General features: G+C 36.7%; 3 protein-coding genes across 3 annotated transcripts; all 3 read left to right on the top strand.

The window, feature by feature from the left end:
• The first annotated feature begins 1,257 nt into the window (after positions 1–1,257).
• Positions 1,258–3,633, top strand: LOC103957477 (coiled-coil domain-containing protein 25). Its single transcript, XM_009369638.3, has 6 exons — positions 1,258–1,429; positions 1,971–2,098; positions 2,234–2,337; positions 2,469–2,556; positions 2,817–2,878; positions 3,203–3,633. Exons 1-6 carry the CDS (start codon positions 1,317–1,319, stop codon positions 3,353–3,355), a joined length of 648 nt encoding a protein of 215 aa, XP_009367913.1. The 5' UTR covers positions 1,258–1,316; the 3' UTR covers positions 3,356–3,633.
• Positions 3,634–4,889: 1,256 nt separating this feature from the next.
• LOC103957478 (la protein 1) lies at positions 4,890–8,020 on the top strand. Its single transcript, XM_009369640.3, has 10 exons — positions 4,890–5,113; positions 5,225–5,303; positions 5,434–5,583; positions 5,710–5,852; positions 6,105–6,253; positions 6,532–6,630; positions 6,712–7,099; positions 7,266–7,413; positions 7,534–7,615; positions 7,719–8,020. The coding sequence occupies exons 1-10, from the start codon at positions 5,063–5,065 to the stop codon at positions 7,807–7,809; spliced, it is 1,380 nt and encodes a 459-aa protein (XP_009367915.1). The 5' UTR covers positions 4,890–5,062; the 3' UTR covers positions 7,810–8,020.
• Positions 8,021–9,338: 1,318 nt separating this feature from the next.
• LOC103957479 (transcription factor MYB3R-1) lies at positions 9,339–15,131 on the top strand. The gene is given in 14 exon segments (XM_009369641.3): positions 9,339–9,514; positions 10,035–10,251; positions 10,677–10,731; positions 11,003–11,060; positions 11,259–11,353; positions 11,493–11,596; positions 11,706–11,834; positions 11,988–12,057; positions 12,059–13,550; positions 13,553–13,788; positions 13,898–14,217; positions 14,351–14,465; positions 14,558–14,794; positions 14,903–15,131. Coding segments are annotated over 13 exon segments (3,120 nt in total). The 5' UTR covers positions 9,339–9,514; positions 10,035–10,174; the 3' UTR covers positions 15,035–15,131.
• Positions 15,132–16,193: the final 1,062 nt, after the last annotated feature.

The following is a 16,193-nucleotide window of genomic DNA, read 5'->3' as shown; positions in this document are numbered from 1 at the left end:
GAACAGTACCTAGAGTTTTTCGTTCAAGTTCTCTTTTTTTATTGCATATCTAGCCGTTAAATTCAATAAGTTTGTTATGTTTTAATATATTTTAGACTTTTTTCACATTGCAAAGTCAAGCCACTTAAATTTTGCAACTTTATTTCACTGCAAGAAAAATGCCTAATTAATTTTCAGACTTTTGAGCCACCAAATTAATTAAGAAACTAAATTAGTTTAATTTCAAACATGATTATCTTAATGTATTAATGGTTGAATCCAATTTTGCACTCCAAGTCTGCTTCATTCAGTTTCTTAATGCAGATGCCTTGCAGGTAGCCAACTGGCGGTGTACAAGTTGTTAAGTCACATTCTGCAAGTTGGGATGTATGACCTCATTGACCTGTGAGGGATTCTTGAATCAACCTGGAATATATCCCATCTCTTTATATCTTCCATTACATGACCAACATATAGAGAGTATAGAAAGTTATGTTAATTTACGGGTAGCATGATAGAGAGATGTAGAGTAAGGCGATCTTCTATCATCTTAGAATTTTCTTCTTCTTAAACACGGGATCAACGAGTGGATTGACATGATAGTTCATCTTTTTAGGGACCATAAAAACTTATATAGGCATTTCAGCCTTCTTATGACCATCATTGTGTGGTTCACGAACGTCAGAAATCAAACCTATGACGTGTAGTGTGGAGATCATCCTAGATTTGGCTTGATACAACTTGTCGCCTTGTAGCTCAAGCAGCTTGTAACCCATATTTTCGTATGTTCCATGTTGAGAGTATTAATCCGACGTTGAAAAAAGAAGGGACTTGCATGTAGTTATAAGTGGTTGAGATACTTCCTATATTGTCAATTAATTATATAGTAGAAACTCATCTTCTTTCAACTTCGCTAATCAATTATAATCAAAATATCTTAAGTTCGACTTCTGTCCATGACGACTACAATACCAAATATTATGTTGATACATTGTGTGACATAGTCTAATTTATGAGCTGCTTAATGTAAAATATGGTTTCATACACACTCGAAATCCTAAATTCAATCCCTCGCTCGATATTCGATTGTACGTTGAAGTCAAAAAGAATTTTTTCCCCTTTCCTTTATTGAAAAAGTTAAAAAGGATTGGTTCTATTCCCTCTTAACCCAAGCCCAATAACGTGAAAAAAAATAAAAAATAAAAAATAAAAAATAAAAGGATTTTCCAGTGACCAAAATTCCAATTGGAAAGCTGGAAGGTGGACCTCGGAAGCCCTAGCTCCTCCTCAAAGTTTGTCGCTTTCTTCTGCGGCGATCGAATTCCAAAGGGCGAAACATGGTGTTCTACTTCAAAGCGCGATCGGACGTGGGCGATTTCACCATTTTCATGGGCCTCGACAAGTTCGAGAACGAGGAGCTCATCAAATATGGCTTCCCCGAAGACATTTGGTAACTCCTTCACCCAATTCTCTGTCTCCAACTTTTCGAATTTTCAATCCAATTCGCAGTTTATCCCAATTTTCATTAGAAAGATTGAAAATTTGTAATTGCCTTTTTTGTCAAGTTTTGAAATTTCTGGTCAAGAATCAAGAATTAGGTCAATGATGGGGATTAGATTAAGGAGAATTTCGATTTTCCCACAATTAACACGAAGGGATTATGTGGTTTGTTTAGTTCTGACCGTATCGGGATCAGTTCATATTGTTTCAGAATTGGGATTGTGAGCATTTGTATGAAAGAATGAATCGGAAATTTTGTGACACTGCCATGTTATGACTTATTGTAGATGTTGAATGTTTAAGGAATGCATGTTTCGCTAGGTTTTCTAGTAATTGTTTGTTTAGTTCAGACCGTGTTTATGCGTTAATCCTGTGTTTGATTGTTTGAACTTGTAGTTGGTAACTCAAGAGGACAAAAGAACTTCGTTATTAGTAGGAAAATTGTACTATGTAAGCTTGAAGTTTTATGTAATGGGATTTTGGCGTTACAGGTTCCATGTGGACAAAATGTCTTCCGCCCATGTGTATGTTAGGCTGCACAAAGGACAGACCATCGATGATATAAGTGAAGGTTTACTGGAGGATTGTGCTCAGCTTGTCAAAGCAAATTCCATCCAAGGCATTATCTAAACAGATTCTTATATTTTAGAGTAATTGGTTCCGTTTTGTAATTTCATCCAATCCTTTTTCTTTTTTCTCATTCCAATAAGGATACTGCATTGTTGTTGTGTTCTAATGATGTGTCATTTTGCAGGCAACAAGGTAAACAATGTTGATGTTGTTTACACTCCCTGGTCCAATTTGAAGAAAAGTGCCTCCATGGATGTTGGTCAAGTTGGTTTCTACAATTCGAAGAATGTGAGCTTCTTTATATTGTAGCCTATGTACATTATTATGTGGAATAGTAACATGCTATGTAGTTTGTATTTTCATTGGGTTTAAGATGCATGGAGATACTGATCATTGTCCAACAATGACACTTTATTTAGGTTCGGACTGTGAGGGTGGAGAAGCGGATCAATGAGGTAGTTAATAGATTGAACAGGACAAAAGTAGAAAGGAAGCCTGATTTGAAAGGTAAAGTTTTAGTCTCAGCCTTATTTTAGTTTGTTTACAAACGTGGCTCTAAAAATCCAATCTTGAAAAACAGTACTCAGTTTGCTCTTTATGGAGGAAAGTTGACACTTCAGTTTCCTTTTGATATCTCTGGCCTAGTATGTCTTATGTATTATTCGTAGTTATGGATATTGTAAGTGATATTGGTTTTCCAATGTTACCCTTGTCTTTTTATGGCGTAATGGTGCGATAACTAATGTGCTAATAAAATGTAACTGCAGCTGAGCGAGAAGCTGTTAATGCAGCTGAAAGAGCTGAGAGAAAGCAGTTCCTGAGGGACAAGGTAAGTTCCACCTCCTGTCTTGGCTTGTAGCGTGTGTGATTATCTGAGCGTATTCTTCACCTTATTAACTTCTAATTTGCTTCAAGTATTTTTGCACTTATACGCGAGGCTGTACCTTATAACTTGTTGACTTCACTACATCTCCGGGTTTTGAATTTTGCAATGGTTAATGTGCTGAATCTTAATTTAGTAATAGTACTACAACTTGTTTTTGATCAAATGATACTGCATTAGGCTAGGCTGCATCTTGCATTATTATAATGTAAAATGTGATGTTCTTGTGTTGAAAAAAACAATTTAACTTTAAGCGAAACTATTCTGCAGAAACGACGTGAGGAGATGGAAAGGCTTGAGAAGGAGAGACAATTGGAACTAAGGAGCTACAAAGGTTTGATGAATTCTGAAAATATGACATCGAACAAACAAATTGCATCGGCAAACAAGTCATTGCAGGAACTGGAAGAGGACTTCATGTAAGGATATCACTCTCTATGGGTTGGGTGAGACGCTGCTGCCCGCTGCCCATGAGGAATAGAGTTTATCATTCAGTTTGTGAGTTAGTCCTAAACCTTTTATTTTGTTGATGTCGATAAGAAAAAGAGAAAACACAAAAATGGATGGAGGAAAGAAAATGGGTGAGGGTTGGTTCGTGGATACTCTTTCTTGTCATTGTGATGCACAAAAATCAAACTTCATTGAGGATGATGATGAATGATTTATTTGCAAAAGTATTTGCAACATTTTAAAACCCTTAATTTATATTTGCCTATTTCTGAATTATTTACTAAAATCATATATGTGTGTATGTATATGGAGATTATGCGATGTAGGTGTACATTTTGAAAAGGGCGAAAAGAAAAGAGGGGACTGGAGTCATGGACGTAGTATTGGAAACTAATATTATGTAATCGAGGTTATTAATTTATTGGGTATTAAATTATTGAGGTTCTACTGTATATACAAATGTAGGCTATGGGAAATGGATAGGCTGCTCTTTCTCTTGGTCCATGCGAAAAGGAAAAAGAATTTCATGTTCTTCTCCCGGAGATGGATAATTACTTGCTTAGTAAGCACCATGTGTGACAATCTAAACTATCGTGCTGGCGATGCATCATTCAGATAACTAACTACAAACTTTCGAGCAAAAAATAAAATACGCAAATGTAAACTGTGTTCACCATTTTTTATTGGAAAAACCTCTAACTAATAAATAGAAACTCCCACCAATTTTTGCTTTACTCAAATCAACATTCTCGCTTTCGCTTTGTCCACCGCCGCTTGTTTCTTAGATTCAAAAAATATTTTAAAATTGGAAAGTTAAATGCGAGGATACGCCAACATATACCATGACCATTTTCACCTCACGCGTGATCATGAAGCATTGAATCGGAGCAAACTCTAAGTTCAGTTGCAGTGCAACAGGCGATTAGAGCATCCAATGGAGTAGGCAAATGATCAGCCAAATTTATTTTGATGATCTACGTACATAAAATCAAGCTCTAATTGACTACTCAACTGAGTAGGCAAACTTTGCCTCCCCAACGTAGGCAACATTGGCTATCCGTAGGCAAATTGGATCCCACATTTTTTTCTTTTTTATAGTGCAATACTTTATGGAGAAGAAGATGACAAAATTAAAATGTAAAAGTAAATTTTATAGATAAAATAAAAAAAATTAGAGTAATATTAAAGATATCAAATTTAAACTATTTTTTGTAAACTAAATAATGTAATAGTTGATAGGTAGACTATTTCTTTAAATTATAAAAAAAAAATTCTAATCATTAATCATCACGTAATGTAATTTATGAAAAAATAATCTAAAATCTTTCCCTCCCATGCATTACTATTTCCAAGTTTTGACTAAAACCCGTGGGTCCCAACATTCGTCAGCCACTACTTACGTGGGATAAAAATGGAGCATCTCGGAGCAGAAATCTGTACGACAAACAAGCCATAACTGAACCCGGCCCACTACTAAAAACTACCAAAACCGAAAAGCGAACTGAAAAAGCCCGAACAACGTTAGAAATATCCCCCTCCAAAACCCTAGAACCTCTCTCTCCCCTCCCTCACTCTCCTCACTCTCCTCTCTCTCGCTCTACCTGTCCTCTCATCGCTCTCGCTGTTCGTAGGCACAGTCTCACTCTCTCTCTCTCTCTCTCTCTCTCTCTCTTCACAACTATGGCGACGCCTTCTTTGGACGAAGAAACCTCGAAGAAAGTGCTGCGCCAGGTTCGATATTCAAACGCTCCCAACTTTTGATCATTTTATTCGAATGTATCAAATTTCTGATTAAAATTAATTTCCCCCCTAAAAAGCTCGATTTTATTTATTCTTTTGCAGGTCGAGTTTTACTTCAGCGACAGCAATCTTCCGAGGGACGATTTTCTCAGTAAAACGATTAGCGAAAGCGAAGATGGACGTATCCTTACTTTATCAAATTTCTGAGTTTTTTAACTCTAATTAAATTATTATTATTTTATTTTTTTGTAATTAATTTTGTTAGGGTTTGGATTTCTGGGTTTTGAGTTGGCCTTGACTTTGACCGTTAGTGGTAAGCTTGGCTCTGATATGCTCGTTTACACGGATGAGAAATCATCTCAATTTGGGGGATGTGAAGCCTGATACTGTCCCCGACGCTAGCGTAAAGGCCGTTGCCGAAACGCTTCGACAATCTGCCACCCTAAAGCTTTCGGAAGACGGTGAGCTCACTGTTCTTAATCTCTAGAATGCAAGTAGAAGGACTTTTTTTATTACTAAAATGCTGCTTTTAATTAACAAAATTTGTTTCTGTTCGATGCCTAATAGATCGTATTTATGTGTTTTAGGGACAAAGGTTGGTAGGGCTAATGAAATGCTGAAGCCGGAGGAGGTGATAGAGCAGGTAGACAACAGAACAATAGCTGCTTCGCCATTTGCGTTTGATGTGAAGCTTGAAGATGTCGAAACTTTTTTTAGGCAATTTGCCAAGGTATTGGTTGCTGCACCATCATTAAGTGGCATTTGATTCGCTGTCGCATTCTATCTTTTTCGTATTTGATACATGTTTGGACTTACCCTACATAGGTTGTATAGCTAAGCTGTGGTTATAAATTTTAAACCATGTAAGTATTAGTCTGCCGCAAAAAAGTCCATTGTGGAGTGAAATTTCAGTATTTTGTAAAAATATTTGTGCCTTCAATTTAATGTTGCAAGTGTATGAATTTGTTCTCAATTGTTTCAGGTTAACAGTGTGAGGCTGCCTCGTCATGTTGCTGACAAAAAGCTACTATGTGGCACTGCTTTGGTTGAGTTTTCTACTGAGGAAGAAGCCAATAAGATTTTGGAGCAAGCTTTGGAATCCGCAGGTGTTAAGTTAGAATTGAAGCCGAAGTAAGTTTCACTTGTTGCATACCGCTGTCATACAGTGAATTTGTTTTTTGTGATTTTATTTAATGAGTTTATGACAATACTAAAAGGCATTAACCTGTAATTGAAATAAAAAAATCTGGTTCATTTATGACGTAAATTTCTCCCCTGTCAACTTGTTTTTGTTTGATATTAAATGCAGCTTAACAAATAAATCGTTTTTTGTTTTGATTCTGTAATTTTTGTTCTTGCAAGTCCTTGTTTGTATATCTGCAGGTTCTAATAGAGATTGTGTGATTTAGGAAGGATTTTGATACTGATAGAGAAAGAGAGGTAAAGGAATATGAGGCTCGACCTGTTACAAGTACAAAGGGAAAGAATAACACGAAAGCAGAGGCTGAGTAAGTGGATACACTATTTGGTTTCCAGCTTCTTTCTCTTTTTGGTGTTTAACCTGATTAACTTCTCTTATGATGTTACAGCTACCCCAAGGGTTTAATTGTTGCATTCACGTTAAAGAGCTTGTCTGGTAAAGGTCCTGCAGTGGTTAGTAGTACACCTGACAATGCCAATGATAGTACAAATGGTAGTACCGAAGAAACAGAAAAGAAAGTGTCAGAAGATGTTAACGGGGCTAATGAAGATGTAGAAGTTTCTGGAGAGGATGTTAAGGATAAGGCAAATTCTGATGAGAAGAATAGTTTGGATGAAGTGAAGGAAGCTGGAGATGGGGAAAAGCCTTCTGAAGGTTCCGTTCCAAAGGGTGGAGAGAAGGAAGAAAGATTGAATGCTGCTGCATACAAAGACAACATGAATGTTGTTTTGCGTGAGGATTTGAAGGCTGTCTTTGAAAAGTTTGGCACCGTAAAGGTTGATCTATTATTCTCTTGCTTTTTTGCTTGAATTTCTCTTTGCCGTGCGTCATTAATTCGGTACTCTCTAAGAATTTGTAGGTAGATTCTTTGCATTCGTCATGGTTGAGTGTATTGTGGTTAATTTGTTTTGACATTTTCACACTCGTTTCTGTCATGTAAAGTACATTGATTTCAAGATTGGAGAAGAATCAGGATACATTCGGTTTGAAGAACCTGAAGCAGCTCAGAAAGCACGTGCGGCTGCAGTCTTTACCGAGCAAGGAGGTCTGGCTGTGAAGAATTTCATTGCTACTTTGGAACCAGTCACCGGTAGGCAGCAACTGTCATCTTTATTTCGTTTGCAGTTTTTCATACCGGAGCCTGATGTGTCACGAATACTAGATTTCTCTTCTCTTGTATTGAATGCTGTTTTATATGCTATTCTTTCAGGTGAGGCTGAAAAGGAGTACTGGAACCTCTTCCGTGGCAACCAAGAAAAGTTCCGCGATAGTAAGAACCATCGCGGAGGAAGGTTAGTGTAGTTCTTTGCATGCCCATCGCCCAATCGCTGTTGTGGTTTTCACTGGATTTGATCTGCAATTCCCATATCTTATTTTTCGATTTATGTTTACCAGGGGAGGCAAGCACCATAGGGGTGGGTGGAAAGGCCGCTCAAGAGACAATGATAATTCCGGGGGTCGCCCGAATAAAGTCCGCAGATTTTGATCGACACGAGAGCCATCCCCTCGATCCTATTTCGGATAAATTTTGTGCAATACCTCATAGAGATTAATATTAGCACAATTGCTTTTCGATATAGCCCGGTCTCTATTAGCTATAAAAAGCAAGGTATTTTTTGCATCGTTTCGAACATTAATATAGTTCTGGTACTTGTCCGTCTAACTCGAATTATATAATTCAAAGGTTGTTTTCCTAATTTTTTTTCTTATTTCTCTTTACCTTTGTTTGAAGATTTTGCTAGTTTTATTGAAGCGTTTAAATTCTCAGAACATCATGAAAGTTGGCACTTCAAACGCTTTTTTAGGTTCACTTGCATTTTCATTATAGATTGATTTTAAAAATATTTTCACAGCAAACACTTTCAACCATTTTAAAAGTATTTTGAAACGAATTATTGAAATTATTGAAATTTTCATTTTTTGTAATCTAGTTTGGTAGGTGATGGCTTTTGAAAATGATCATTTAATAATGTAACAGGAGTCTTTGAGTATTTGAATTAATGAAACGGACATCGGCAATATCCATTTGATCCTAATAAAGATATTTGACCAAACTAATCACTCCTGGTTTAAAGTCTCCCTATTTTCTCTTCCTAATTAACCTTTTTTAAGGTCATAAGTATTATGTTTTCTCCATAACCACCCCTCTATTAATAATATTGTGTACTCTAAATTTCAAAAATGTTTCTCTCATCACTCCTTTTATATCTACTTTTGTGTTTTCAGCTCACAAAAGTATTAAGTTTATTATTATTTATTCAAATTTAACATTTGGTATTATTTTTATTTAGAAAGACTGATGGAAATGGTTTGAAAACTGAGTTTTGACAAAAATGACAAAAATGGGTTGTAACTGAATAGTATCATGATTGATTTTTTAGATTAAAAAATGTAATTTTTCGTTAAAATTAACAGGACCAGAATGATTTGATTAAAACTCTTATTTTATTTATTTATAAAATATAAAATAAATAAAAAAACTCAAAAGTGCCAGGATTGGTCAACGGATGGACAATAGCTAGTGGATTGAGATAATGCTGTTACTTTTTTGAAAACGGCACCATCATTAGATTCATTACGAAATCGTTTCGTTTGTACTGAAATTAAAATCTCAAAATCGTAATATTGCCCAAAAAGAAAATGGAAGTTTAACGAAAAATTCATGGAACTGTTCATGTTAATGAAAAATTATATTTTTACACTTAAAAAATCAATTATGATACTATTCATTTTACCCTTTATTTTGTTCTTATCACTTAAAACTCAAAGTTTTCAAATCCTTTTTATTAGTTTTTATAAAAGAATAAGGAAAAAGAAAAGTAAAAAGGAGGAGAAAATTTATTTGTCCCGTTGAAATTTAAAAAGAATTAGGTGGTAAGGCAGGTCTTGATGGGGCCGGCATCAATTCATACGTGGCAAAATATCCACCGTTGGTTATTTCAAACCTGCTCGACCTTTAACTCCAGGTTTGAAACTCCCACAATCCGCCCTTTATTTTTGAATAGAGCTCCGGACCGTTTCAGTCTCTCAGTCCTCTCTCTCTCTCTCTACTCCGCACTGTGTGTGACCAGATCTCTTTTCAAATTTTCCATTTCTTCGCTTTCGATCTTCAAATGTGCTCTTTTGCGATCGCATCGTCGACTTTCTCTCTCCGTGGAATCTCTCCTCTTCGTTCTTCCAAGCTCAGTTCGGTCAGTGATTTAGGGTTTTCACTTGATTGAATTTGAATTTTCTTTTTTGTATTGATCCCAATTGTTTTTATTGAATCGATTTAATTGAAGCTTTTTCTGGCTCGGATTTTAAGTTCTCTGCGAGTTGGGTTTATTTGAATTTGAATTCTTGGATAATTTATTCGTGTCTGAGGGCTTAATCTGCTGGTTTTTGATCCAGTTCTCATTGATTTTCAGTTAAACTTGAGTTTGATACAATCAGTTAAAAATTTACTCAATCCCATTCTTCAGTTTGAAACCGAGGACTGACTGTTGAAGTTGTAGCGGATACAATTTGTTGAATTTTGTTTTTTTGTGTGCCAACTTTGATTTTATTTTTGAATTACTAAGCTTTGGCTGAATCAAATCACAATTGAGCTCAGATCATCAAGTCTTAATTTGTAGTTTGTTAGTTCTCCATATGAGGTTTCATTTCTTGATGAGTTTCTACCATCGATTTTTGAGCTTAATGTCCTTTTAACTTTCTTGTCTTTTTTTGCAGTTTGTGGGTCTTCTGTGCAACAAGTTCGGCCCCACCATTGCTTAGGGTGATACTAATTATCATGATTTGGAGTCCAAATACTAGAGAAAATCGTCGAGTAGGAATCGGGGTATGCAGCTTGACTTGTGTGTTGTTTAACTATGGAAGGTGAAAGAACAAATTCTACTCCTGCAGAAGGGCTCGGTGACAGCATTCAGAAAGTTCGAGCTCTCCATGGGTAATTCTGTTTGAAGACTATTCATTGTTTTGTTGATGTCATTTCCAGTTGCCCATGGTCCTTTGACAATTTGCTTCATTAAAATTGATTTACTTCATGATTATTCCTGTCAACCTACTCGATCGTTTTCAGTGAAATTAAAGAAGGATAATGCACTACAAGGATGTGATCCGTGTTTTGTAAAAACTGTTAAACTAAAGTGCATATGTTCATTGGTCATTAAGACATTGTCTCAGCAATTACAAGAGTGTCGTGTGTGAGTGCATGTGTGCATTGTTAAATTGTCGATCTTCTGTGTTATAGGACTCTCTATCTCTTGGTCTTTTTTTTTTTTTTTTTTTGGTTTAGTATGGTAAAGTTCTCCTCGACAGGGAATTAGTTATACGACTCAGTTTTTTTCTGATATTTAAGCAACTCTTTTGTAGGAGGACTAGTGGGCCTACAAGGCGTTCTACGAAAGGACAATGGACACCTGAAGAGGTAAATTTTCTTTTAAAATAACATGCTGTAAAAAAGATGCATAAGTTTATGGCTTGGTGCGTATTAACACCTTGGCAGTCGGAATTTTACAGTGTGAATTTTTAAATTGCTTTAGCTGCTTTATTTGATACATCATTGATATTTAAATCTCAAATTACTGTGTTTTTGTTTAATACATTCTCCTAGCTACATGCATATTTGTCATTCATTCATTATCCCTCTTTCTTTATGGAATATGCGGCGCACAATAATATATTCTCTGTCCATTCAGGATGAGATCTTGCGGAGGGCTGTTCAGCGTTTTAAAGGAAAGAATTGGAAAAAAATAGGTATTATTGTGTTACTAATGTGTCCATCTCTGTTAGTATGCCATGACACTAAAGATTGTTTTCACTAAAGTTTAGCCCTGTTCTCTCTCTCTCTCTCCTCATTATTTGAATTGACCAAAGATTTTTATCTCAGTTGATGCTACTTATTATTTATCTATGTTCTGTTCATTTTTTAATTGGAATCTTGGCTATTTGTAGCGGAGTGTTTCAAGGATCGGACTGATGTGCAATGCCTACATAGATGGCAGAAAGTCTTGAATCCCGAACTGGTCAAAGGTCCATGGTCTAAAGAGGTATCGCACTACTTGCATCTTATTCTTGTGTTTGTTCTGTCACCTCATTTGTTTGTTAAGATTTTTTGTCGGATCAACTCATATTTCTCTTTTTTACATGCAATGTTTCCTTACTAGTTGTTTCTGCAAAATTGATTAGGAGGACGAAGTTATTATTGAGTTGGTGAAAAAATATGGTCCAAAAAAGTGGTCCACTATTGCACAGCATTTACCCGGACGTATTGGTAAGCAGTGTCGGGAAAGGTATGATAACAGAATTTCTTGTGGATGATTTCATTGATACAATCCTGTTACTCTTCAATCCTGATCTAGTATTTGTTTCTTTTTCTTACCATGTTGGAACTACTTTTAGGTGGCATAATCATCTTAATCCTGGCATAAACAAAGAGGCATGGACACAGGAAGAGGAGTTGGCTCTGATACGTGCTCATCAAATGTATGGGAACAAATGGGCAGAGCTAACGAAGTTCTTGCCTGGAAGGTATGCCCATACATTATTTAGAGGCAAAGAGTCTCTGTTGTTTCAACGTACATTTAACAAAAATTGAATGTTTTCCATTGCTACTACTGTATGTCCTTTTACTCTGGTGCACTGGCAACAATTGTGATATATCTATACTTGCATGGTCAACAGGACAGACAATTCCATAAAAAATCACTGGAACAGTTCTGTGAAGAAGAAGTTGGATTCTTACTTGAAATCAGGGTTTACTTACACAGCTTCAAGGGATGCCTCATGTTGGAAATCAAAACCAACACATGATGTCATCTTCTTCAAGAATGCAGAGCAGTGGAGATGATAGTGGTGCTAAAGGTGCAGAAGTAGAAGAAATTTCAGAATGCAGTCAAGATTCAACTGTTGCTGGTTGCTATCTCTCAGCACCTGAAATGGCCAATGTGGTACCACATACTAGAGAGGAGTTTGGGAATAATGATGTTTCCCGTTTAGCGAATGACCCAAGCTGCAGTCCAGCATCTTGTTCAGAACCATACTACCCATCTATGACTATAGGAGATGCCAATTTTTCCATTCCAGAAATACCTCCTGAATTGGTTTGCTCCAAATTCCTGGAACAAAATTTCTCACATGATGCTGGAGCTTCAATGAGTGGGGATTTCCAGTTAAATTTGCATGAGTTACCTAACATTTCTTCACTAGAATGCGACCAGGAATCATCAAGGATGTACACTCATTGTATGAGGTCTAATGAGAGCCATGAAGGGGTGGAGGCTCCATTTCAAACTTCAACTTCCATGGGTAACATGGCCTTCGGTTCAGTTAAATCAGAGCACATGTTGATATCTGACGATGAATGCTGTAGGGCATTATTTTCAATGAATGGTGGGTGTTTTCCCTCTAGAGATTTTACAAATTGCTCAAACATAGTTGGTTTGGGTGCTTGCACAGATTCAGTACTTCTCCAACCCACAAACCTCCAAATATCTGAAACTGGCAGAACTTCAGCTTCACAATCATATCATCCCCTGGATTCTGGTGTAATTGGAACTTCTTGCTCTCAAGTAGTTTCTGCTCATGAAAATCCACTGATATATGCTGGAGAACCTACTCATTTATTCAGAGTTCAAGACCAAGAGTTTGTGACAAGTTTAAATGATGGATTTATCTATAATAACGAGTCTGCCAGTTCTCCCTGCAAATCAGATCTGGTTAATGATTCTTTAAAATTAGTCCCTGTAAATACATTTGCTTCGGGATTGGATGCGCAAACTTGTCCTGTGGATGTGAGTTCAAATGAGCAGACAGAACAGCAGGATGCTGGAAAAGAACCGCAGGATGCTGGAGCTCTATGTTATGAGCCTCCTCGCTTTCCAAGCTTGGATATTCCATTTTTTAGTTGTGATCTTATACAATCTTGTAATGACATGCAGCAAGAATATAGTCCCCTTGGCATTCGTCAGCTGATGATGTCTTCTATGAATTGCCTCACTCCCTATAGGTTATGGGATTCACCCTCTCGTGAGGGTAGCCCTGATGCCTTGCTAAAAAGTGCTGCTAAAACTTTTACAGGCACACCATCTATTTTGAAGAAACGACACCGAGATTTGTTGTCTCCATTGTCGCCATTATCAGATAGAAGAATTGATAAAAGGCTTGGGACTGACGTGACCTCCTGCTTGGCCAGAGATTTTTCACGTCTTGATGTTATGTTTGAAGACACTGAGAAGAAAGAAGATTCCCTTCTCCATCTTCTGATCAGAAAAGAAATTCTGATGCCTCTGGTGAAAATAAAGAGAATAAGGGTACCTGTGAAAACAAAGTAGAAAAAGGGATTGACGGCACTGCAATGTCAGATGATGGAACTGTACAGAGAGATTTTGATGACGGTCAATCCAGGGAAAAGGGAAAGCAGTTCCAACAAACTGCTGATGTTGATGCTAAGAGTAAGGTTGATGTCGTCCCAACTACACAAAGTGTGAGTTTCCCTTGCATTTATTTTGCTGGCTTACTGGCCAATCACTTAATGTTGGTGGATTTTATATTGCATTTGTTTGTAGTATAAATTCTCTTATTGCACTTTTCAGGCACAACCTTCTGGAGTACTTGTTGAACGTAACACAAATGATCTGCTACTAAATTCTCCTGATGTAGTTGGATGTAAAGCTGAAAAACCCTTCAGCTCAACTGCTAGAACTCCTAAAGATCAGTTACGTAAAAGCTTTGAAGCCACCAACCCAGGAGTTCCTTCTAAATCGTTTTCTGCAAGACAATGCTCATCTGTTAAAACCCCCACTATATGTGTAAAGAAGCATGGAATTCTCGCAGATAAATGTGTACAGTCTGATTCTACGTCAGCTCCACCAGAGACTGATAGTGCCAGCAATGATGTCAATATTGAAAGCGTGTATGATTTAGTCTGTTGTCAATGTCATTGTTTCCGGCATATTCAGTATTGCCTTATGATTTCTTGTAGTTCTAGAGTACTCTCAATTTATGATCCTGATGAGTTTGTTTGGTGACGGTGTTTGTTTTTCTAGGTTTGGTGGTACTCCTTTTAAGAGAAGTATCGATTCTCCTTCGGCATGGAAATCTCCTTGGTTCATCAACTCATTTGTCCCCGGCCCTAGAGTTGATACTGAAATTACAATTGAGGTAACCACAGTTCCTGGCAGATGATTATCTTCTCAAATTACATGGTCGTGGGTCTGATATTAACTAAATCCAACGCGATTTCCTCTCTCCAGGATATAGGGTTTTTCATGAGCCCAGGGGATAGAAGCTACGATGCCATTGGGCTGATGAAACAGATAAGTGAGCAGACTGCTGCTGCCTATGCCAATGCCCAGGAGGTGTTGGGAAATGAAACTCCTGAAAGTTTATTCCGGGAAAGACAGAAAGACCGAGATATTGCGGGCCCTGAGAACAAGCAGGGGTCGCCTAATCAGCCAGGGAGTAGTTCTCTTTCGGCTTCCAATGTTTTGGTATGATCCTTTTTTCTTCGTCTAGCGTTTTCAGTTATGTCATGAAAGGGTTTGTGTTCTTGTCATTGTAACGAAATCAGCTAATCATCTAGGTAATTTTTTTCGTAGGTGGAGTGTCGCACCCTCGACTTTAGCGAATGCGGGACGCCCGGGAAGAAGGGAACAGAAAACGTGAAGTCTTCCTCAAATGGCAAGAGCTTCTCGAGTCCGACTTCTTATTTGTTGAAGGGTTGCAGATAAATAGCTTCCTGTAAGAAGGTTGCCTTACTTCTTGCTTGGGTTATTCCTTCTGTCGGAGTTGTCCTTAGATTTTGTTATCCATATACTATATATATATCGATGTATGTAGTTCTTTCTCCTTTTTTTTTATTTTTTTTAAATTCCTTTTTTCTTGTGTTTTTCAATTTTTTGCTGCAGCGTCTGGATCCAGTTAATCGATTAATTGAAAAAGAAATTTGTTCATGAGCTATTCCATGTTCTTTTAGAACCGGATCCTATCCGGATACAAAGGAATTGAGTCGAATGATCAAATGATTCGGACTATTAAAATTTGATCAAACGGTTACAATTATTATAACTTTTAAAGGACTTTTTATTTGTAGTCATTGAATCAAATTTTAATGGCTTGGATCATTTGATCCTTTGGTCCGAAGAGGTTTCAGTTCCGTTCTTTTATATTCGTGTTTTTTGTTACCCTACTTGAGATTTAACTGTTCCTGTTCGGATTACATTCTTCTTACCCAAAAAAAAAAAAAATAATCTTCCTTGGTGAAGTTTGAAGACCGTTTGGGAAGGAGAGATTTTTCTAGATGATTAGACACACAAAGTGATACATCACGTCACTATATAAATGGTGAGATATGTATGTTAAAATTAATAATTTAATAAATAAAATTCTTCATCACTTGTATAAAAATATTTAATGTATTACTTGTGTTCAGATTATAATAAAAAATTTCTTTTTAGGATAGCGTTTATCTAGACAAAATATCTTATGGTGTATCTAGTAGGAGTGCTTTTATTATAAGCACGTCGTAACTTTCACGACATTCAAGTACTTTTTTATGAAACATTTGGGATGTGTTCTTGAGAAAACTTTTCTCTGAGCCAGAAGAAGTTAGAAGTGTTTTTGTTCGTCGGAAAGCGCTTTAGCCTTCCAAAAACAATTCTAATTTTTCTAAACATCGAGTTCGTTTTTGGGTAGGTTACTAAGAATCTGGCTTTATACACAATCTTCATTGTTCAAATCTTAACCGTTTATTTTTCAAATTACTATGTCGTCCCAGACTATTGAAATCAAAAACATACAAAAATTATGAAACAATGGATCCTCCAAAAAACTTATAGTTTGACATGAAAATTTCTTTTGAATGCATATAAAGTTAAAGATGGGGAAGGT

The sequence above is a fragment of a genome, unplaced genomic scaffold (assembly GCF_019419815.1).
Source record: "Pyrus x bretschneideri cultivar Hongxiangsu unplaced genomic scaffold, Pyrus_bretschneideri_v1 Contig1, whole genome shotgun sequence".
Classification (NCBI taxonomy): domain Eukaryota; kingdom Viridiplantae; phylum Streptophyta; class Magnoliopsida; order Rosales; family Rosaceae; genus Pyrus; species Pyrus x bretschneideri.
Note: the sequence above shows the minus strand (reverse complement) of the source record. Positions and strands in the feature narration are given on the sequence as shown.

Bases quoted from the DNA above. Each gene is read 5' to 3' on its own strand.
- LOC103957477 (XM_009369638.3), top strand. From the start codon at position 1,317: ATGGTGTTCTACTTCAAAGCGCGATCGGACGTGGGCGATTTCACCATT. The intron at 2,338-2,468 runs GTGAGCTTCTTT...CACTTTATTTAG, and splicing joins GTTTCTACAATTCGAAGAAT to GTTCGGACTGTGAGGGTGGA. The intron at 2,879-3,202 runs GTAAGTTCCACC...ACTATTCTGCAG, and splicing joins AGCAGTTCCTGAGGGACAAG to AAACGACGTGAGGAGATGGA.
- LOC103957478 (XM_009369640.3), top strand. From the start codon at position 5,063: ATGGCGACGCCTTCTTTGGACGAAGAAACCTCGAAGAAAGTGCTGCGC. The intron at 7,414-7,533 runs GTAGGCAGCAAC...CTATTCTTTCAG, and splicing joins TACTTTGGAACCAGTCACCG to GTGAGGCTGAAAAGGAGTAC. The intron at 7,616-7,718 runs GTTAGTGTAGTT...TATGTTTACCAG, and splicing joins AAGAACCATCGCGGAGGAAG to GGGAGGCAAGCACCATAGGG.